We start from the raw sequence: 24,837 nt of genomic DNA, 5'->3' as shown, positions 1-24,837 counted from the left end.
AAACAATTTAATTACTTCTTTCCATCTGTCTCGTTTTCATTTTATTACCCCTCATATATACACTGAAGCCAGCTTAGCTCAAAAAGTTTGTGCACACTGGAGAAAATAGCACTACAATCGCACTAAATATGCTATTCATAGTGCTGCACCAAGAAGTTGTTCACAAGAAGAGAAATTTTTTCTAGAGTTAGTTGTGAAATTTTGGGAGGAACTGAGCTCGTGGCAAGATGTAATATTTCTAGTAAGCAACACATGTATTTGTACTAAAGAGTAACCAGCAACACTAAGGACTGTTAAAACACCACTCTGCTTTTGTAGGCATGATCCATATCTGAGAACAGCTTGTAGCACCGTAGAGGCCTTAGTATTTTTTCTCCCGCGTAGACCGCCGGTTCCATTAAAATGCGAATGCAAGAGAAAATGCAATCCTGACCGCTGAAGCCATCAACCATGAATGATCTAATACGATCTCAGTAACAGGATTAATTTTGCAAATACTTCTAAAGCAGCCCTCTGAGTTAAGAACGTGATGATTACCTTTCGAAAGGAATGGCGAACACAAACGATGATGAGGACCGAAATCCTGTTTCGACTCAATCAAAAACTTTACTTACCGCACCAAAATTTACTGTCCAAATACACCACGTGCATAAATAAGGAAAAACTATGAAGCGGCGGCAATAAGTGTAAAATGAAATGGCAGCATGTTGAACATAATAAACGGATGTAACATCAGTAATTCGACTGGAAAGAATCCCTACAAGCCACATCGTTAATCCACAAGGAAGGTTAGAGTCAAGTGTGTGTGTGCGCCGAAGTGAAGCACAATATAAGAACGAGAAATACGCACGCGAGTTGGGCGAAAATTTGAAATCTAAACTTTTCAATCTATTGGGTTTTTCACCCGTGTCCCACTTCAAAAAGAAATACAGTGCTACGTGAGCACGTTATGTATTACAATGTACTGTACACTCATACCAGTAGAAAGAGGCGTTCCTGCATTTGGATACTGTACTCCATTCATCTCTACAGTGAGTAATGAATTCTTTCAGACAGCCCTTGGTCATCTCGTAAATCTTGAAAAGACTGTACAGTGCGCTGCTGAAGTTCTTGAAGCGTATCAGCGAAGGTGCTGTACACCTCACTTTTAAGATCAGAAGAGTGAGGTCAGGTGAGCTGGCCGGTCACCTTACAGCCGCTGCATATCCGTTTTGCAGCACACTAGTCCGTCAGATGTCGTCCCACGTCAACAGCAAAACGTGCGGGTGCCCCAACATGCGTGTATCTCACTAACCAAGAACGGACCATAGGTGAAATTTGAGGGCAATTAGATGGGGCTTGAACGAGAAGTTTAGATCTGAAATACGTTTGTACTAACTAGCAAAATCTACTTGAGACAGTAGCGACTCTTAACGGTACATTCTCATTTATCTCACACACGGCTAGCGTGTGGGACCATGTTTACTGGAACGTTTTGGCATCTCTTACACTTTCACTCGTATCAGTTTACACTGTTAATAGCTAAATATCGCGAGTTACTAACTGCCTTGCACAGGTTATAAAAATACCGAGAGAAGACGTTTTGTTATGAACTTCATGTAATACTTTCCAAATATTGCTTGTCGCAGACACGATCGTTTATTACTTTCTGTACGATAATACTGTAACTGTGCACGCCAGCCTCCCAAGGGTTCGATGCCCGTGATGGTGTGGATCCACGGCGGCGGCTTCTTCAGCGGCAGTGGCAACGCAGACATCCACGGTCCAGAGTACCTGGTGGAGCACGGCGTCGTCGTCGTCACCTTCAACTACCGCCTCGGCGTCCTTGGTACGTAGGCAAGAACGTCTCTGTGATTTTCCAGCGTGCTGTACTTCTGCTAAATTTCGCGTTAATTTGATGTGTGTGTGTGTGTGTGTGTGTGTGTGTGTGTGTGTGTGTGTGTGTGTGTGCGTGTGTGTGAGTGAGTTTGTGCGTGTGTACGTGCTTGTCACTGAGGTAAGAGAGGAGAACCGTACGATATTATCTCAAAACAAGTAAAACATTCATCAATTCGAAGATTATTTTGAACACCACAGTGTTTTTACTAGAGATGGTTTGTTGGAGTGGTATGCCGTTCCCTTCCTTCGACCTTTGAACTGACTTACCCACCCAGTTACAGGAGGAACTATAGTTTCACGTGGATTCTGAACCACGCTGCTGCTCAGGATTTTTCACATCAACAATCACTGTGGTGAATAAAGTGAAAAGTCACAACTAAAACGCCTAAGATCGACCGGGGATCAAACACGAGACCTTTGGCTTTGTAATCTATTTTGTATTATATACGTTGCTGTATGTCCAATTATTCATATGACAGTCTTGTTTTCCCCAGTGGAAATCTGAGTTTGTCTGGTCGAAGCTGCTCTCGAGTGGTAAAATGACAACTGGTTGTCCGGTCAAGGAGTGCTAAAGTCCGATCCACGAACGATGGCGGTTCGCTCATGTCGACGCACGGACGAGGATTGCAATGTTGAGTATTCTAAGCGACAGTTGTTGTACGCGCATGCGCTTGATTTCCGCTTGAAGAAAGCGTATAGGGTGCAAATTGTGTCTCTCACTAGCTTTATCGCTAGTTTTATCACTCACCACCACAACCAAGGATGACAACTCGTAACAAATGGTATCGAAATTCTCTAAACAACTAACTACCACCACATTTAACATACTGAACGCTCATTGGCTGTCGGATAGTACGTGACACAGGTGCGCAGAACAAGCCCAAACTCGGCTGTCCTCGTTTGCGTCTCGAACTATAGCTTCCGCTTGATATACGTCCATATAATTCCACTGCACACTACCACTTCATTATGTACGACGGAGCCAATTCTTCCGCAATACTCACACACTGCAGTCGAGATCTGACGAGAAGATATCACAGATTGCGTATGCACGTCGGTATAAAGAGTCTATATACACACATCAAAAAAAGTTTTGCATCACCTCGGTTCCGAGAGTTCCGGAACCTGTACAGAAAATTGGAATAGAGCTCAACATAAACATCATTTCCGCCCTTTTTATTGCTCATGAAAACCACACATTGTATGTTGTTCCACCATACAGCGAGACCTACAGCAGTCTAGACTGCTGTAGACACCAGTACCTCTAATACCCAGTAGCATGTCCTCTTGCGTTGATGCATGCCTGTATTCGTCGTGGCATACTATCCACAAGTTCCTCAAAGTACTGTTGGTCTAGATTGCCCACTCCTCAACGGCGATTCAGCGTAGTTTCCTCAGAGTGGTTGGTGGGTCACGTCGAGCATAAACAGCCCTTTTCAATGTATCCCATGCATGTTCGACAGGATTCATGTCTGGACAACATGCTGGCCACACTAGTCGAGCGATGTCGTTATCCTGAAGGAAGTAGTTCACAAGATGTACACGGTGGGGGAGGGAATAGTCGTCCATGAAGATGAATGCCTTGCCAATATGCTGCCGATATGGTTGCTTATCGGTCAGAGGATGGCATTCACCTATCGTACAGCCGTTACCGGCGCCTTCCATGACCACCAGCGGCGTACGTCGGCCCGACATAATGCCGCCTCAAAACAGCAGGGAACCTCCATCTGGCTGCACTCGCTGGACAGTGTGTCTAAGGCGTTCAGCCTGACCGGGTTGCCTCCAAACACGTCTCCGACGATTGTCTGGTTGAAGACATATGCGACACTCATCGGTGAAGAGAACGTGATGCCAATATTGAGCAGTCCATTAGGCATGTTGTTGAGCCCATCTGTACCGCGCTGCATGGTGTCGTGGTTGCAAAGATGGACATCGCTATGGACGTCGGGAGTGAAGTTGCGTATCACGCAGCCTACTGCGCACAGTTTGAGTAGTAACATGACGTCTTGTGGCTGCACAAAAAGCATTATTCAACATGGTGGCGTTGCTGTCAGAGTTACTCCGAGCCATAATATGTAGGTAGCGGTCATCCACTGCAGTAGTAGCCCTTGGACGGCCTGAGCGAGGCATGTCATCGACAGTTCCTGTCTCTCTGTATCTCCACCATAACGGAACAATATCGGTTTGGTTCACTCCTAGACGCCTGGACACTTCCCTTGTTGAGAGCCCTTCCAGGAACAAAGTAACAATACGGACGCAATTGAACTGTGGTATTGACCGTCTAGGCATGGTTGAACCACAGACATCATGAGCCGTGCACCATAGGTGCTGCTCATGCATGGTTGTTTACATCTTTGGGCGGTTCAAAATGGCTCTGAGTACTATGGGACTTAACTTCTGACGTCATCAGTCTCCTAGAACTTAGAACTACTTAAACCTAACTAACCTAAGGACATCACACACACCCATGCCCGAAGCAGGATTCGAACCTGCGACCGTAGCGGTCGCGCGGTTCCAGACTGTAGCGCCTAGAACCACTCGGCCACTCCGGCCGGCACATCTTTGGGCGGGTTTGGTTCAAATCGCTCTTGGCACTATGGGACTTAACTTCTGACGTCATCAGTCTCCTAGAACTTAGAACTACTTAAACCTAACTAACCTAAGGACATCACACACACCCATGCCCGAAGCAGGATTCGAACCTGCGACCGTAGCGGTCGCGCGGTTCCAGACTGTAGCGCCTAGAACCGCTCGGACAACATGGCCGACGGGCGGGTTTAGTGACATCTCTGAACAGTCAAAGGGACTATGTCTGTGATACAATGTCCACAGTCAACGGCTATCTTCAGGAGTTCTGGGAATCGAGGTGATGCAAAACATTTTTTTGACATGTGTGTATATTGTTCCTTAGGGCGTTCCTTTCAGCCTGTACCACTGAGCCACCCAGTCATTCATTAATCCAATAGAGTGCCCAATGGTGCTCCTAAGTCGTATAGATCGATTAAAACTGGCATACTACTGCTAAACGGACCGGAGCATTTGTGAATCCTCCGATCGCACCTGCACAGCATTAGTAGCTCTCTCACAGCGCCCGCCGCACACACCACTTGTGCCGCACTCGAGACGCTCTGGGCGTTCCAGGCGGAGAAAATGTACAAATGTGGGGAGCCCTCGTATTTCTCCTGCCGTTCAGTGGAGATGTTGCAGTCAGTGCCTGGTTGTATAGCTACTTTTTGATCTTTAGAAAAAAAATTGCAGTTTATTTTCGTAACATGAAATTAGTTACGTAATGGACAGACTATGATCGGGTGTGTTGTATAAGCTGCTTATTCAGCGTACGCTTTCATTTTTTTTTTCATCCAGACGGTTAAAATTAGCAGATGTTTAACGATTTTCGCATGTGAAAGCACCATGTGAACACATCACTGCTGTTTACATTCTTTGTTTATTGGCTTTGCTTACGGGCAATAGTGTTAATTAACGTTGGGACGGATGTTAACCAAGTATCTTGCGAGAAGGCTACTTCTCTTAATTACAATGTCCGATAAAAAAGGTGAAGGACTGAGAAACGGAGGAGGAAACGACATGAAAATTCATGGGTTGAGAGGGTATGTCATGTTATTGGAGTGATTACAAAACGGAGCCAAATTTATGATGAACCCAGCAGTATGAGCTCACTTATCATCATGATGTTATACCACTTATTTCCTGGATGCATGCACTGTTTTGTGTGGAAAGATGCCAGAAAGCCGATGCATCCACTCTTGACGCAAGCTGGCACACGGCTGGTCCTTGATATCATGCATATCGGCGTTGGGACGGAGTTGACGTCCGGGTTGGTCCCACAGTTGTTCACTCTGGATGGGTCTGTGGTTATGGGAGTACCTCATCATCACGCAGACAGCTCATACAGACATGTGCCATGTGTAGAAGAGCATTGTCCTGCTGGAAAATGGCTCCATGATTACGTCGCATGAGAGGTAAAGTGTGATGACGCAGGATGTGTGAGACATACCTTTGTGCTGTCAGAGTTCCCTCTATCACCATCAGCTGTGGCCTGAAGTCATACCCGATGGATCCCCTCACCGTGACACCAGCAGTAACACAGCTGCGTCTCTCCAAAACATTGGAAGAGAGGGACCTTTCCCCAGGTCACCGATCGTCACCTGTGATTCATCGCTGAAAACACTGTGACGACATTTCAACACTCCATGCTTCCCGGTTACGGCACCAATCCAAACGCAACTGTTTGCGTTGTCGCGTTACGACTGCTGCTAGTGTCCAACCAACGGTGTGAAATGATACAGAATGTCGAGGGAGCCCATTATTTGTTCTCTGATAGCAGGGGCAGACGAGAAGGAGTCGACCAGAACCTTGACAACGGGTATGCCAGCCCTCAGGTTTCAGTGCTTGCCAACATCGAGTTACTGTCACATCCGCATGCCCTACAAATCTGGAGACTGCACGAATCTACCAACCGGCCAAATGGCGACCAACAATGAAGCCCATTTCAGATTGTCTGATGACCGTTGTACCTGCCACAAGGAACTACAACTTCAGTCATTCACATACCCGCCTATCGTGTGTTTGTGAATGAAGTTACTTTGACATCCGACTGTGTTCGGGGGTGTATCACTTTTTCTTTTATCATTTGGTGTATACTACATCCAAGTAAACAACAGGTAGTGAAATGTTCGTGTACCATTAACAACGGTAACCTGAAATGTTGGCAGGTTTCATGAGTACGGGAGACAACGTGGTACCTGGTAACATGGGCCTCAAGGACCAGGTGATGGCTCTCCGCTGGGTCAAGGACCACATCGCCAACTTCGGCGGTGACCCCAAGAACGTCACCATCTTCGGCCAAGACGCGGGAGCGTGGTCTTGCCATGCTCATATGTTGTCACCCATGTCTAGAGGTAAGTACGGGCAACACGGCACTACACGGTCTCTGTAAAGAGCTGGGTAACGCACGATACATTTTTAAATACTAGGGCATCATATTTTAGTACATTCTAAAACAGACTTTTTAGTTATATTGTATAAGACTTGAAATTTCTTACGTGGCAGGTCTCATGTGTGAGTTTGTTTTGTTCATTCTTCGTGTTTCACAACCTTTTCTTATAGTGACGCTGACAGTGTACATATGTTTCGCAGATGCAGTGTTTGCCGAAATAATTACAGAGGCCCATTTCCGCGTAAAAACCGAGCGAGGTAGCGCAGTGGTTAGCCCACTGGACTGGTATTCGGGAGGACGACGGCTCAGACCCGCCTCCTGTCATCCAGATTTTCCGTGATTTTTCTGGATCGCTCCAGGCAAATGTCGCAATGGTTTCTTTGCAAGGGCATGGCCGATTTCCTTCCCTATCCTTGACACAATTCGAGCTTGTGTTCCTCTGACTTCGATGTCGACGGGACTTTAAACCCAGTCTTCCTTGTTTTTCCACGTAAAAAAAATTATTTATTTATTTATTTATTGTTCCGTGGGACCAAATTAAGGAGAAGTCTCCGTGGTCATGGAACGAGTCAATACATGAAATTATAACACGATATTAGAAACAGATAAAATGAAATATAAAAAAAACATATTCATGTGACAAGTCGTAAAATTAAATAAAGAAAATCAACAATGTAACACTGGAAGTTGCTTAATTTTTTAGCTCTTCCAGGAGCTCCTCGACCGAATAGAAGGAGTGAGCCATGAGGAAACTCTTCAGTTTAGACTTAAAAGAGTTTGGGCTACTGCTAAGATTTTTGAGTAGTTCTTGTGGTAGCTTATTGAAGATGGATGCAGCAGAATACTGCACTCCTTTCTGCACAAGAGTCAAGGAAGTGCATTCCACATGCAGATTGGATTTCTGCCTTAGTATTAACTGAGTGAAAGCTGCTAACTCTTGGGAATAGGCTAATATTGCTAACAACAAACGACATTAAAGAAAATATGTACTGTGAGGGCAATGTCAGAATTCCCAGACTATTGAATAGGGTTCGACAAGAGGTTGTCGAACTTACACCACATATAGCTCGAACAGCCCGTTTTTGAGCCAAAGATACCCTTTTTGAATCAGAAGACTTACCCCAAAAAATAATACCATACGACATACGCGTATGAAAATATGCGAAGTAGACTGATAGTGTGGATAACGAACGACCAAAAAAAAAATATCATTAGCTAAAAGGACATTTGCTGTAACACTGCGCTGGGCCGAAATTAGCGCCGTAAGTGTTAAATGATATTTGTCATGCGCTTTACATATGCTCGTAGTAACGGGATGAAGGATATCCTGTTAAATACTTCAAACACAGTAGAAAGAGTTTTAAGACTGGGTTAATAAAAAAATAGACAAACGTTAAGATAGTAGTTTTAAGGCTTCATGTCTCCTTTCACTTGTGCAAAACACGGGAGAACGTTCATAGAACCAAGTGAAACTGCCAGGACAGACCTTCTTTCGGATGTTGTTCAACTCGCGCTTCACACTGACTTGAACGTCCGTTATGTCGCGAAACCATTGACCTTCGTGTGAATTTCTGCCATTTGTCGTTTTGTGATAGGCTCGTATAGTAGTGGAAATCAACATAAAGGCATGGATACTTGTAGGAAAACTAACACTGTCGACTGGAATAGATGGACACAGTGTATGCGCATTAGTAAGGGATCCGGTATACCGACAAGTGCAGTCAAACGGTGCCTGATTTGATGTCAGTAGTGCAGCATACAACAAGACATTAACGATTCGGGTAGGAGAGGGTGTAACTCAATATAAAGGCAGTCACCTTTGTGCGGTTTTAGTGTGTAGGCACGTGCCTTTAATGCAGATGGGAAACAGGCACCAGTAGTGACAGCGCGTGTTCTACACATAAACCACGATTGTGACAATGCCACGCGCAAAACAGTTATCATGTGATGAAAAAGAAAAAATGGGACTCTCTAATCATCAAATCGTCAAGAAGTTGAACCGTTCAAGTAGAGTGATTGCTAATTTCGTTAGATTGGTTGCACCATATGGACAGAACGGAAAATATGGGCAAAGTAGAAAATTATCTGGGACATCGAAATGGTTGTTCTTGCACAAAACAAGGGCCACAAACCGCCATTCCTCTCTCCTTGTTGCTTATTTACAGTTGCCACTGACTGCCAGATGTAAACGACAAATTTTGTTACATGACAAACATTTTGCGTTCGAGAAACTACTGCAGAAATCTGCGCCAACACCAGACATAAACAGGCTTCATTGGAGTTCGCTGCAAAACGTATGTCATGGCCTTCAGAATGGGATAAGATGGTCTTCAGTGATAAATAGAAGTTTAATTCAGATTTGCCGGATGCATTCCAATATTATTGGCGTAACCTGGGAAAAGAGCAGCAGGTAAGAAAGAGCAAAAATTTTGTGGTGTCAGTGCTATGATTTGGGAAGCCTTCTGCACTAGAGGTAAATCGTGCATTGCCTGGCTGAATGTTAGAATGAACTCTAACATGTACACGGAGATGCTAGCGACAGATCTGTTTAATGCCAAGCCTCGTCACCTGAGTTTATCTTTTTCCAGGCGGGGGTCCAAGCATAGTGATTTTTATTTGGAAGTCAAGGTGAGCTGTTCTGTTGATCATGGAATTCTAACACATGGTGACGTATGAAACTCATCATAGAAAAGCTTTGCCGCAGGTATAAGGCACAGGTGGAGAGTGACGTTATTCTGTGTGAAGGTTTTCCTGAATATTGGGGGTATTCGGAAAGTAAGGTCCGATTTGGCGTGAAATGGAAACCACTGTGAAAATGTGATGAAGCTCTGCACAGATGTGTTGGACAGTGTATCTAGCATGCCCATCGATCGCGTGACGTCACTGTTTTCAATTCTGAGCGCGTAGTGAGCACATAGAGATGCCTACAACAATAATGTCTCCCGCCAAGTATGTGGATCTAGCGAGAAATTTTGCCTAAAGCCACCCGCTCGTGGCGTGGGTGTTGTGCTGTCATCCCCATCACCGCCGCGCAAGTCGCCCAATGGGGCGTTACCTGAAATAAGACTTGAGTCCATTGGCCGAACGTCCTTGGGTGGAGTTTCCCGGCCATCAACGCCAGACGATCATTTCATTTTTTCCCTCTTGTCTAGTTTTCCTCGCGTCGATTCTCACTTCTGATTTTCCTTGAGTGTGTGATCCACTGCTGGGCCGCGGTAGTCTACTGTCAGAAATTTCTTTCTCAAATGGTCCAGTGCCATTAGCTTGATTCTAAATGATATCTTTTGGCGAGAAGCGCTGTCTTTGCCTGTGCTGGTATGTTTCTTGTTATCTTCTTGCTTCTTCTGCTGAACTTTATTTTGTTTCCAAGGTAGAAGGATTTATTCACAGTGACTGTAGCGGACTGAAGTGGGAATCCAGGTTCCCACTTCTTGTGATGGTTTGCAGAAATGTACCTGCAGCTCTCCATGCTACTCCAACTGGAGTAAGCCTCTTCATCTTCGAGTAACTACTACAACCTGCATGCATTCGAACTTGTTTACTATTCTAACCTTTGGTGTCTCTCTACAGTTTTTACCTTCGCCCCCTCCCCCCCCCCCCCCCACACGCACATACATTCTTCCCTCCAATACTAAATTGATGATTCCTTGATGTCTCAGAATACTCCCTATCAACCGATTCCTTCTTTTAATCACGTTACTTCACAAATTTCTTTTTTTTTTTCAATTACATTCAGTACATCCACATTAGCTACGTTATCTATACATTCAGCTTTCAACTTTCTTCTGTAGCACCACGTTTGAAAGACTTATATTCTCTTCTCGTCTGAACTGCTTATCGTCAACGTTTCACTTCCTTACATAATTACACTCCAGACAAATACTTTCACAAAAGGTTTCCTAACGCTCGAATTTATATTTGATGTTAAAACATTTCTCTTCTCCACCAACCCCTATCATGTCATTGTTAGCCTACATTTTCTATCCTCTCTACTTCCGTCCCCATCAGTCGTTTTACTGCCCAAATAATAAAACTCATCAACTACACTTAGCGTCTCATTTGCAAATCTATTTCCCTCAGCACCATCTGTTTTAATGCGAATACATGCCATTACCCTTGTCTTGCTTTTGTTGGTTTTCATCTTATATCCTCCTTTCAAGACACTCTCCATTCTCTTCAATTGCTCTTCCAAGTCCTTTGCTGTCTGGCAGAATTACCGTGTCATTGGCAAAAAGCAAAGTTTTTCCGTATTTTACACCTCCCACCTTCAGAATCCCAAAGAAAGTTTGCAGCTATCTCATGAACTACAGTGTTATTTCTGCCTCGAGAGTGAGTGAGCGACTCTCACAGCTTCTGAACAGCAGACCCCCCCTCCCCCCCCCCTTCCACCAGCATAGAAACTGTTCAACTGTGTGTGAAATCTTATGGGACTTAATTGCTTAGGTCGTCAGTCCCTAAGCTTACACATTACTTAACCTAAACTATCCTAAGTACAAACACACACACCCATGCCCAAGGGAGGACTCGAACCTCCGCCGGGGCCAGCCGCACAGTCCATGACTGCAGCAGCATAGAAACGTCCGCATTTCTATACTGTAATATAATTTTACGATAAGTGTGAAGATCTCTGCTCTCACAAGAGGGTAGAGAACGTTTTTCTGAGCAGCGGTGGCTGCAGGCCTGTTCCAGCGCGTCATCGCCATGAGCGGCAGTACGCTGGTGCCCGCCGCCTTCTCGACCGCCGTGCCGGAACGTACGTTCGTGCTGGCCGAGCACTTGGGTCTACGCACGCGCAGTTCCGAGGAGGTGCTCATGTACCTGATGGAGTTCCCAGCGAAGGCCTTCGTTGAGGACATGCGCCACGCGCTCGCGGCAGAGGTGAGTACACTCCCTCATTCCCTCCCCCCAAGAAACTGCTACTTCATACAACCGCCATTTGCAAAAATTTGAAGGAAACAGCCAATCGCTTAAGTTGAGCTGTTTCTAGAGAGTTGAGGAATGTTTTCAGATATGTAGAGGGAACGTTATCAGCTGATACGCGCAGTGATTCATTTTGTAAAATAAACTACATCAGAGTGACTATACGTTACATTAAGAGTGAAGAAGGAAAACTTGAAGATTGAGTGATGTGCATGAGAGATTACGATATTGAGATTAACAAAAAGTGCAGAAAAATTGAACATGAACTGATAAATATATTACGCTCTTTCGACTTACAGTACTACACAAAACGTTGTATGCATGGATGTGTGTCATGTCCTCAAGTTAGTTAGGTTTAAGTAGTTCTAAGTTCTAGGCGACTGATGACCTCAGATGTTAAGTCCCATAGTGCTCAGAGCCATTTGAACTATTTTTTGAATGTCCATCGTGCATTCCGACTGACTTGGGCAATTGCATTAGGAGAATGCGACACCACAGGCGTCGAGAATCGCTACAGAGTGGCTTCAGGAACACTCTTCTGAGTTTAAATACTTCCGCTGGCCACCAGAGTTCCCAGACATGAGCATTATGGAGCATATCTAAGACGCCTTGCAACGTGCTGTTCATAAGAGATATCCACCCCCCCCCCCCCCCCCCGTACTCTTACCGATTTCTGTGCAGCCACGCAGGATTCAGTGTTTCAGTTCCTTCCAGCACTACTTCGGACGTTAGTCGGGTCCATGGCACGTCGTGTTGTGGCATTTCTGCGTGTTTGCCGGAGCCCTGCACGATATTAAGCAGCTGTACCAATTTCTTTAGCTCTTCAGTGTATATTCGAGAAACTTTTGGCTACCGTCTCGTAGTTTCCTGCTACAAAATAGCAGGTCAGCAACTGGAAGCAGTTAATACCATAAATTATCTAGGAGTACGCATTAGGAGTGATTTAAAATGGAATGACCATATAATGTTGATCGTCGGTAAAGCAGATGCCAGACTGAGATTCATTGGAGGAATCCAAAGGAAATACAATCCGAAAACAAAGGAAGTAGGTTACAGTACGCTTGTTCGCCCACTGCTTGAATACTGCTCAGCAGTGTGGGATCCGTACCAGATAGGGTTGATAGAAGAGATAGAGAAGATCCAACGGAGAGCAGCGCGCTTCGTTACAGGATGATTTAGTAATCACAAAAGTGTTACAGAGATGATAAACTCCAGTGGAAGACTCTGCAGGAGAGACACTCAGTAGCTCGGTACGGGCTTTTGTTGAAGTTTTGAGGACGTACCTTCACCAAAGAGTCAAGCAGTATATTGCTCCCTCCTACGTATATCTCGCGAAGAGACCATGAGGATAAAATCAGAGAGATTAGAGCCCACACAGAGGCATACCGACAATCCTTCTTTCCACGAACAATACGAGACTGGAATAGAAGGGAGAACCGATAGAGGTACTGAAGGTACCCTCCGCCACACACCGTCAGGTGGCTTGCGGAGTATGGATGTAGATGTAGATGTAGATGTAGATCACGCTTTTGGAGGAAAAAATGGTTGAAATGGCTCTGAGCACTATGGGACTTAACTTCTGAGGTCATCAGTCCCCTAGAACTTAGAACTACTTAAACCTAACTAACCTAAGGACATCACACACATCCATGCCCGAGGCGGGATTCGAACCTGCGACCGTAGCGGTTGCGCGGTTCCAGGCTGTAGCGCCTAGAACCACACGGCCACCCCAGCCGGCCTTTTGGAGAAGTTGTGTGAAATTTCTAGTGGTTACGCAGTTACTTTAGAAGTGCCAGTGTATGTTATCCTGCGATCAGTGTAACAGCTGCATGTGTCGCACGTGCAGGACAAGGAGCGCACGGTGGTCCCGTTCGTGATGACGGTGGAGCCGGCCGACGCGGAGGGGGGCGCCTTCCTGACGAGGCCGCCCGGCGAGCTGGTGCGCGCCGGCAGGGCCCACCGCGTGCCGCTGCTCACCGGCGTCACCGCCCTGGAGGGCGCCGTCTTCCTCGTCAGTAAGTGCCCGTGTCTGAGCTGTCCGGCAGGCAATGGAGTAACTGACAGCATGTCCAGTGGGCCGTCTAGTTTCGAAACTTATTTTATTTGGCTATCAGCTTCGGCGATTTACTTCGCCATCTTCAGGCCCCTGATCGACTTGTAGGAAGATTCCACCTCTGTCATGGTCGAAACAGAGCCCAGAAGTACTCGTATTAGTAGATTTCTGCTTGCTACAGCGATCACTTCAATCATCATCTGCCGTCGGCAGAAAATCGCCGGAACTGGTAGCCAAATAAAATAAGTTTCGAAACTAGACGACTGAAAGATGTTTCATTAGACATCTTGTATCGAACAGCTGAGTCCAGCAACAATCTCTGAAAAGATGGACATGCAGAGAAAAACTGACATGTGCGATGGGGGTCATTTACCGTTTGTTATTTTTTGTATTGAACTGGGAACTGGACTATTCTAACCTCTATTTCACTACTTCCAGCTTTACAGCTTTTTAACTACTTCACTGTACAAGTACTTTAAAGCAAGATATTTGGATAATAGCATCTTCGTTTAGACTTTTCTTCCGTATTAGCAACGAAAGTGAAACATAAGCTTGCAAACCTAAAAATAAAATTCGTGTGCGGCCTTTTAATCGCCTGTTTTATTCTCGAACGGAAGTTTCAAAGGGCAGGTTCATCTTCAGTGGTACATTGCCTACTTGAAACACAAAACGTGAATTAATCTCTTTCGTAAAGCGCTCTAACACAAAGGAGGCATGTTGAGATTTAAGAGAGACGTCATGCTTCCATTCTCTTCAACAGTACTCTCGAACAGATTTCTCCGGTCAATGGCTCAAAATGAAACGCTCTGAACTGTTTCAACAGTGAGAGACGCTTTCTGTGGGCGGGCAATGAAGCACTGAAACTGCAAAAAATGGTTCAAATGGCTCTGAGCACTATGCGACTTAACGTCTGAGGTCATCAGTCGCCTAGAACTTAGAACTACTTAAAGGACATCACACACATCCCTGCCCGAGGCAGGATTCGAACCTGCGACCGTAGCGGTCGCTCGGCTTCAGACTGTAGCGCCTAAAACTGCAATCAAACGCTGTCCATGTTATTATCAGCAGTCTTATGCATCTTGCTATAACATACCAGTCTACGATTATTCCAAGGAAGTTGCTATTTCGCGTGGTAATCCCTTAAGCCTGTAATCAAATTTCACCTTTTCCGAAGTGTAGCAAAGCGCCTTTCTACATATTAGCCTCTCATTATAGCAAGCTGTAATGTTATCGAGAGATCTTTACGAAGTGAAACCATTTTCTTGTGATAACACAATGTTTTAGAAAAATGTACCGCCTGTGGGAAATTTTTTAATGTAGCAACTGTTATAAGTTAATGGAACATATCGAGTACGTTTATAACCAGTGTTTTCCATTAGAGTGTTAATTTTTGCAGGCAAGAATGATTGACGTATCGTTTAATTACTCTCATGTGACTACTTCAGCAGATTTATCGATAGTGTTTACAGCGCTGACATAATAGGCTGGCTTAATACTATCAATACTTTTACTACTAAGCACTGACAAGTTTAATACGGAGGCTGTCTCTCTATCTTGGAACTATGATCCGGAATTATGTGGCGAATGGACCGCATCAGAGAAATTGCATAAGTGCCTTCATTTTCTTTCCATCACAAACTAGCCTGAAAGCCGTGTTGTCCAATGTATGCGTCTACGCAGTTAAGGCAAACGCTGTCGAGACGATCCTTGTCAACTAGACAGGCTTTTTCCCTTCCTCATCCATGTTAAATGGGTGCTTTTAGGTGTAGATATGCTCAGTCTCTAATAACCACGTCGTCAACGGGAAGTTAAATTCTAATTTACATTTGTGGCTTGAGTAGGTAAAAGAGGGTGTTCATACTGTCTTCTCCCAGTTTTCAGTAACGTCTGTGATACAGTTTGCTGCGATAAATGGTAATAAACATTGAAGTTAACTTGGATGTAATTTCAACACAGAATGTGGCATTGTTAAGCATACAGAAAGTTGTCTGAGAAAAGAGCAGGAAACTATGAATCACTCATTATGCATCTTTTGAGGGGCTCGCAGTTTATGGAATCTTTTGAGGGGCTCGCAGTTTATGGAATAGTGAAATGTAAATGTCGTATGGTATTGCTGGCTGAGAAACCTCAAAGGGTAAGTTCATTAAGTCTTGTTTTGGTTCATACTACCATAACTCAAAACATGGTAAGCAAAGAGCTTTCAGAAGAGAGGCGTATCTTACAGTACTAAGCTGACTGGTTCTTAGTCAAGTGGAAGGATTGACCCAGAGACTTCGAAGGTTCTGTGAGAAGCTAGGCTGCGACCTCCTGGACTTGCGCCATAGGATTGAAAACTATAGGGTCGCCCTAAATTGGTCAATGTGCACCCAGGTAGTTGACTGTGTGTAGGGGTGCACACATGGGTTTGCCGCGCGTGGTTGTCGTGCGGTCTTAGGCGACTTGTCACGGTCCGCGCGACTCCCCCACGTCGGAGATTCGAGTCCTCCCTCGGGCATGGGTGTGTGGGTCGTCCTTAGCGTAAGTTCGTTTAAGTTAGATTAAATAATGTGTAAGCTTAGGGACCGATGACCTCAGCAGTTTGGTCCCATAAGACCTTACCACGAATTTCCAACACCCACACAAGTTTTTTTCGGATTAGGTGATTCCCCATCCCGTCTAGGTAACGATAGCTGTGGGAAACCCAGAAGTATCAGTGTAAGATCGAAAGAAATGCCTCCCACAGGTGAGAATACTAAAATCCTAACGGTAAAGTACCGAAGGTTGCGCAACAAATTGCCAGTTTGAAGCGCTCCTGAAAAGCAGTGAAGCTCACATGATACTAGTTACAGAAATCTGGTTAAAACCTGAAGTTGATAGCACATGAGATTTTTGGAGAAAATTTAAGTGTTTAGCGAAAGTTTAGGCTAATGGGAAACAGATGTCATGTCTCTGTCGCGGCAGACAAAACACTCAAATCCGTAGCGACAAAAATTGAAACTACATGCGAGATTGTTTGGGAAAGAGTCTGTATCAGGAGAGGGCACAGAATTGCAGTTAGGTCCTTGTGTCGTCCGCCAGACTCACTTCCTGATATGGCCGAAAACTTTAGAGAAATCCTCAATTCACTTGTACTCGTACAAAGGTTCCCCAGTCATCAACTGAAACTTGAATGAACCAACATTCAGTTGGGAAAACTGAAGTTTTTCTAGTGATGGATGTAACAAGATATACTGTGAAACATTACTAAATACTTTCTCTGAAAACTCCTTAGAGCTCAGGCCGGCCGGAGTGGCCGTGCGGTTCTGGGCGCTGCAGTCTGGAGCCGAGCGACCGCTACGGTCGCAGGTTCGAATCCTGCCTCGAGCATTGATATGTGTGATGTCCTTAGGTTAGTTAGGTTTAATTAGTTCTAAGTTATAGGTGACTGATGACCTCAGAAGTTAAGTCGCATAGTGCTCAAAGCCATTTGAACCATTTTGAACCTTAGAGCACAGAATTCGGAAACCCACTCATGATGGAAATATTAGGTCTAATGGCAACAAATAGATCTGACGTCATTGTCAATGCCAACATCAAAACTGGTATCAATGACCGTGACGCGACTGTGGCAGTACCAAAGTACAAAGGTCAAACAAAGCAAGTAGAAAGAGATATTTTGTCAATAAACTTCATAAGGTACAGTAGTATCGTATTACGAGGAGGAAATTTAACCTTTTAGCACAGGACATGACATGTACAATGACTGTGACTCTAGTTTCAAAGAACAGTGGATCATGCACTGGATAGATATGTGCCCAGTAGAACTGTTTATAATGGGAGGGGCCCTCCATCGTATAGAGCCATTGTAAAGAAACGGAAATTACTGCATAGCAAGGCGTAGCTGTCAATAGCGAGACGCTGAATGAATCGCTTTTAGGTGACAAGAGAGCAACGCGTGATGCCTTCAAGGACTACTGTAGCAGGATATTACAGATGACCTCTCACAATACTTAAAGAAATTCTGATCATACGTAAAGGCTGTTAGTGGCACCAAATTTAGTCTAGCGAATGAGACAGGAAATGAAATTTAGGGTAGCAAAGCAAAAGCTGAAATGCTTAACTCTATTTTAAAATGTTCGTTTACAAAGGAAAACCCAGGACAATTGCCCCAATTTAATCCTCGTACCACTGAAGGAGGAATGAAATAAGTGTTGACGTCAGTGGTGTTGGGAAACATCTGAAATCGTTAAAATTGAACAAAGCTCCAGGGCCCGATGGAATCCCGATCATATTCTATACTGAATTTGTGGCTGAGATACCCCCTTTTTTTAAGTAGAATCTGTCGTAGGTCCCTCTAGCTAAAAACCCCGCCGAGTCGTTGGAAGGAAGCATGGGACACACCTGTTTACAGTAAGAGTAGTAAAAGTGATCCGCAAAATTACCGTCCAGTGTCCTTGAAATCGATTTGTAGCAGAATCTTTCTTCATGGAAGTCAGCATGGATTCCGAAAACATCGATCAAGTGAAACCCAACTCACACTTTTTTCACTTGATACAAAATTTTGAAAAACACTGCCCTCAGCCGAGAACACATTTAATTTGTAACCTAGGTTTCGGTGTCACAAGGGACACCTTCTTCGGATAAAATTAAAACTAAATGTTACAGCATCACGTACCAAAAAATACGAAAGCTGCGGTCATACCTGACAGCGTCAGATAGTCAAAATTAAACTAAAATGCAACAGAGGTGCAAGCCACTAGGGGCTGCCATGTGTCCTCTGCTACAGTCAACACAAAATTTAAAGTCAACTACTAGCCCCCTGCAGAATTCTGGTGTCTACAAGATTTCTTGTGACACTTGAGGTGCCTATTATATTGGTCAAACAGGACGTGCCTTTTCAATTCGCTGTAAAGAATATTTTCTGAGGGAAAACGGTTCGTGTGCCCCTAATTCTTCTTTTGCAGATCACCTGTTAATCACAGGGCACTCTCCTAAAGGGGTTGAGAAGTTGGAAATTTTGAATATTAAAAAAAAAGGGCGTAAACTTGATATTTTGGAGGAGCTGGAAATTTTCAAGCATTTACTTTCGAATGACGGACTTTTCAAAATTTTGTATTATACAACAGTCGCTGATTGACAGCCATGTTAAAAACCTTTTTCACTTGACTTACGGAAAGTTTTGGATCAAGGCAGTCAAATAGATGCAGTATTTCTTGAGTTCTGAAAAGCATTTGACTCAGTACTACTTCTACGAATATTACTGTCGTAGGGATTATCACATGAAATTTGTGATTGGACTGACAGAGAGGACGCATCAAATTATGTTTATCTTATACGTGCACCCATCCTAGAACACTGCTGAAGTAGGTGGACCTTGTACCAAATAGGACTAACGGGGGATATAGAACGTATGTAGAGACAGACGTAAAATCAACTTCTGGTGTGCCCCAGGGAAGTGTTTTGGGGCCCTTTCCGTTCATGTTACATATCAGTGACTTCGCGAACATTATTTATAGTAACCTCAAACTTTTTAAAATACTTTCTGAATGAAGCTGCTTAAACATCCAGTCAAATATTGATAAGATGTGAAAGTGGTGCAAAGAGTGGCAGCTTTCGTTAAATGTCTAGAAACGTAAAATTTTGCCGTTTGTAAAACGAAAAAAAACAATGTCCTACAACTATATTGTCATAGAGTCACAGTTGGAATCGGTCAACTCGTACAAATGCTTGGGTGTAACATTTGTAGAGATATGGGATACATTGGTCACGTAGGGTTAGTGGTGGGTAAAACAGGTGGCATATTTCGATTTATGGGTAGAATACTGGGGAAGTACACCCAGTCTACAGAGCAGATTGCTTACAAATCACACGCGCACCCATCATAGAACACTGCTCAAGTAGGTGGACCCTGTACCAAATAGGCCTAACGGGGGATATGGAACGTATGTAGAGAAGGGCTGAGTGAATGGTCACAGGGTTGTCTGACCCGCGGGAGAGCGTCGCAAAGACGTTGAAAGAGCTGTACTGGCAGACTCTTGGAGACACGCGAATCCGCACATTGTCACATCATGGTACAGCATTTTCTTTCTCGCAGTTGTTTTTTTTTCAGGAAAAATTGCATTGTTTGGAAATAAGTAGTCTACGTCCGGCCGAATGTTTATTAGAGTATCGTGTAAAACTCTGAAGTAAATCTGTCAAGACCTCTGAGGTTTTGCTACCAACGTTTCCCCTTTAAATATTGTGATCTAATGGATAATGTCGGAAGCTCCATGAGGCTGTTTGCGTTATGTCGCCGTTGTACACAGAGAAGTAGCGACGTTAAACGTTGTTGGGAATGAGTGGAAGACCTGCGGAGGAACGACCTTAAGTGCAAGGATTTGCAATTGACCCTCAACAGAAACAAAAGTAACGGATTTGCACATGACTGGGCAAAAAGACACATTATTATAGGGTTACGTAATATCTGAAGGATTGCTGGAAGTAGTTACATCCATTAACTATCTGGGGGGTGTTCGACGGAGAAATTTAAGATGGAACGACCATATAAAACTAATCGTAGAAAAGCAGAAGCCATACTGACCATCATTTGAAAAATTCTCAGGAAGTGTTGTCCACGCACGAAGGAGGCAGCTTGCAGAATCTTCGTTTGACTAATAATCGAATACTGCTCGTCAGTCTGGGATTTGTACCAGATAGGAATTATAGATGATGTAGAGAAGATACAAAGAAGAGCGGCGCATTAAAGATACATTCAGTAAGTACGAAAGCGTCACAAGAATACTTATCTAACTCCATTGGTAGACAAATTACAGATTCGTTTTTGTGACCGTGTTTCCAAGTTACTGGTACGTGTGTGAACATTTGTGAGCAGTGCTCAAGAAAGCCAAGAGAGCACAGAAATGGAAACACCTCAGCTCATCACAACGAGACTGCTACACCATAAGAACAAAGATAACCACAGCATTTGTGAAAAGTCTCTTTAATATCTGCATGATCCTATAGTAAAATTGTTTTTGTAATGCCATATAGCCTGATGATGAGGTATACCCTGGAAACACGTCGCACAATAAATAAATAATATATTAGTTAACAAATTTTGTGACTGGTAGCGGTAGTTAAAAACCATTACATATTTTTTGAGGCAGTCACGGTCGAAAAATCGTCAAAATGGCTTTAAAATAATTTGAAATATTTCGTTTAGACTTCAGGGTAGAGGATGTATGACATTTTCTTGCAGGTGGACTGGGAACAAGATGGCAGTTATCTTGATATAGCCACTTCTAGTCGGAGAGGTAATGCATGTATTGTCCTATCAGCTCTGTATCGTTTTCGCTGCTGAAGCACGAATGAAGTGACCTATGGAGTGATGGACATTACCTCCGTCACTCATTTTCCATCAGCCTTGTACTACGTACTACATTAAAAGTGATCTTTCTCAAGCAATGCAAATAATTATAGAAACACTTCATTCACAGAGAACGTCCGTAATGTCATCAACGCCACGGCGAACCTCGACATGAGCTTCCAGCGGCTGGTCCCGCAAGACTTCAACGGCCGCAAGGAGGACCGCATTGCCCTCTGCCGTGAGATGAAGAACTTCTACTACGGTGACGAGCCCGTGTCTTCTGATAACTTGGGGCCCTATGTTAACGTAAGTATCGATTCGCTAAAAACATGCTCATTCCGTATTTCTTCTTTTTATTTAAATAAAACTGGCCTGATCTGTTGAACCGTCTTTTATTACTAGTATTTCAAAACCTATTGGTAGCTAGATTACAGGTAACATTTTTAAAATGTAGGATGGAATGGGAAGGAACTGACAGAGATTAGATTGAAGGAACTAAGCAACTTTCACGCGAAGCTATGCAAATGCAGCATTTTAGTCTACGTGATATTACTGAGATTTGAATTCGGCTCCTCCTGACAAATGCTTTGGTGTTTTCCACTGCATCACCACGTTCGGTTTCAAGTAAGCTGTCTTAATACTCTGACATTAGTTCGTCAGTCACTCGAGACGTCCCTCCTTCCTTTTACGATTCTGGTCTCCTCCTCCTGAAAATGATACCGTGTCTCCGGTACTTACATTGGAGACCACCTGTTGTATGTACACACTTACTAAAACACACATCTTCCGCCTTAAGTTCACACAAACACTTCTGTCCTTAGAGCGGCAATGGCCGTGCTTCATCTCCGCAAAAAGGACTGGATTATCGTGTATCCAATGCTGGAGATACGAATTCCACTGGATTAATACCTTCTAAAAACATAATCTTGAATATATACGTGCTCTGGTCCAACAAAAGTTATTCATGTGTATTATGTGATTTACATTTGAGTTCGTAAACATATTTTGTGGAATTCATGCTTTGATAAAGGATCGAATGGTAAAAAATTACAAAATGGCTGATGGTTAGGTACAGTTCAGAGTAATGAAATAGTCCATTTCATTTAGAAATAGAACCTGTGAGGAGTAATACTAACTGCTGAGCGTCCGACTCTGTCTCGTGGCTTCGACTACACATTTAAGCATTTCTTCCTCCTTGAAACTGTCTTAGTTGACGAACAGTAAGATCGAAGTTATTTTTCTTGTTTGGGGAACAAAGAGACGGCGCGAGCAGATCTTACACGGGTTAGTGCCCTTCTCTGTATGTTAACTCCCTCCTTCTGTCCCGACGACTGAGAACGCACACAAATGCCGAAATAAGAAATGCACCTATTATAATCACCTGTTCTCAAATATTTCGGTCGCAGCCTTACTTGCCACACCTTTTGTTGGTAGAGTAGGATACCACTGCTGGCATGTGTTCATGTCGACCGATTCCCTTCTCTATGCCAAAAAAGCGATATACCACGAAGAAATTATCCGAATGGAACGGAAATCGGCAGATGTGACGTACATCTACAGATAAAAAATGATGATTACAATTTCAGAAAAACTGTATGATTTGTTCGAGGGAAAGAGTTTCACAAAATCAGCAAGTCAATAACCCATTGGTCCACCTCTGGATCTTATGCAAGCATTTATTCGGCTTGCGGTCGATTGATAGAGTTGTTAGAAGGATATCGTGCCAAATTCTGTCCAACTGGTGCGTTAGATCGTCAAAATGCCGAGATGGTTGGAGGACCCGCCCATAATGCAGCAAACGCTCTCTGTTGGGGAGAGGTCCGGCGACCTGCTGGCTACGGTAGGGTTTGGTAAGCACGAAAACGAGTAGTAGAAACTCTCGCCGTGCACAGGCGAGCATTATCTTGCTGAAAGAATATCGTCGACGGACTGTTGTGCTGTAAAAGTTCCGCGGGTGACAAACCAAAGGGTTGCTGCTACGAAATGAAATGGCACGTCAGTCCATCACACCTGTTTGACGGAAAGTATGTTGGGTGACAGTCAGGTTGGTATCCTATCCCTGTACAGGGCGTCTGCAGACACGTCTTCGGCCTGCAGTGTAATTGAAATAGAATTGTCTTCAGTGATGAGTCCGTTTCGATTGAGCTCCAGTGAACAGCGAAGACTTGTCTGGAGACGCCCCAGACAGCGGTCGGATACCGACCTGAATGTCACCGGTCATGAGGTCCGACATCCAGCACTGAGGTTTGGGAAACCCCTTCATTTCGTAGCAGGACGCATTTGGATTTCATCGACGGCATCCTTATAGCATAGTAGTATGTCGACGGTACTCTACGCCCAGTTTTGTTCTCTTTCATGGCAAGCCATTCTGCGCTTACATCTCAGGAAGGTAAAGCCACCTGTACACGGCGAGTCTTCGTGCTTGCCGAACATATCTTGGCCAGTAATGTCGCCAGATCGCTCACCAATTGAGAACATTTGGAGCATTATGGACAGGACCCTTCAACCAGCTCGGGATTTTTTATTTATTTTTTTTAGCAACAAAATGAAGAGCAAATCTCCAAGTACATGGAACGTGTCAGTACATGAAATTACGACATAAACCTAATAACAGATAAAATAATACGTGGGGGAGTTGGAAAATAAGTTTCCTCTGTCGACTGTGTTCAGAGTTGTGTGTGAAAGGAAAAAAAAAAGAGAATGAGACATTAAAGATAAGACATATCTTTATTTTTCTACATAATTTCCAAGTACATTGAGACATTTGTATACAGCTTTATAAGCTTCAAAAAGCCTTCCAGGAAAAAACCAGGGCGTTGCATACGGAAGAAGCGTTGAACGGCTTGTTTGACGTCAGCATTGCTGCCAAAGCGCCTTCCGCCGAGAGTCTTATTCAAAGCAGGAAACAGATGGAAGTCACTTGGTGCGAGATCCGGACTGTAAGGCGGATTGTGTAGGCGCTTCCAACAAAGAGTTGCAATATGTTTTAGCGTTGCCGTCTCCGTGTGTGGTCTCTCACTGTCATCCAACAGCAGAACGCCAGATCTGAGAAGGCCAGGCCGCTTTTTCCGGATCACCTCTTTCAATTTCGACAGACTGGCGCAGTACTGCGCAGCATTGATGGTTGCATCCTTCAGAAAGTCCAGTAACAAAACTCCTTTGGCGTCCCAGAAAACTGCGAGCAGCACTTTACCTGCAGACGAAGTGCTTTTGATCTTCTTTCGGACAGGTGATGACGGATGTTTCCACTCCATGGATGCGGCCTTCGATTTGGGCGTGTAATGGTGGACCTACGGTTCATCCCCCGTCACAATCCGAAACAGAAGGTCATTGCCAGATCCGTGGTAACGCACGAGCTGTTCCAGGCTGAACGCCATGCGTTGTTCCATGTGTGTCGGGGTCAGTTGGCGAGGCACCGATCGTGCTGACACCTTCCTGTATTGAAGAATGTCGTAGATGATCTTGTGAGCTCGCTCGTGTCCGAGTCCAAGTTTTACTCCATCGACGGTGATACGCCGGTTCGTTTTAATCACGTCATCCACCTCCCTGACACGTGCATCTGTAGTGGCCGTGCGCTTCCGTCCAGGTCTCGGTGTGTCCTGCACTTGCTGACGTCCATCACTAATTGCTGGCACCATCTCCGCACCATCTGCCTCGACATCACACAGGGCTGTTATGAATTTCTGTGCCTGATACTCCACGTGCCCATTCATAGCCTATAACAGC

At 44.3% G+C, this 24,837-nt stretch overlaps 1 protein-coding gene across 1 annotated transcript in view; it reads left to right on the top strand.

Annotated features, from left to right (window-relative positions):
* Positions 1-24,837, top strand: part of LOC126157977 (juvenile hormone esterase-like) — a 100,812-nt gene that overhangs the window by 42,566 nt on the left and 33,409 nt on the right. Inside the window, exons 3-7 of the mRNA XM_049916411.1 lie at positions 1,681-1,828; positions 6,612-6,797; positions 11,514-11,713; positions 13,602-13,770; positions 21,242-21,417. Coding sequence (XP_049772368.1) covers positions 1,681-1,828; positions 6,612-6,797; positions 11,514-11,713; positions 13,602-13,770; positions 21,242-21,417 — 879 coding nt within the window. The remainder of the gene's footprint in view (positions 1-1,680; positions 1,829-6,611; positions 6,798-11,513; positions 11,714-13,601; positions 13,771-21,241; positions 21,418-24,837) is intronic.

Source organism: Schistocerca cancellata, chromosome 2 (assembly GCF_023864275.1).
Source record: "Schistocerca cancellata isolate TAMUIC-IGC-003103 chromosome 2, iqSchCanc2.1, whole genome shotgun sequence".
NCBI classification, from domain to species: domain Eukaryota; kingdom Metazoa; phylum Arthropoda; class Insecta; order Orthoptera; family Acrididae; genus Schistocerca; species Schistocerca cancellata.
The sequence above is the reverse complement of the archived record's forward strand: the minus strand, read 5'-3'. Positions and strand labels throughout refer to the sequence as shown.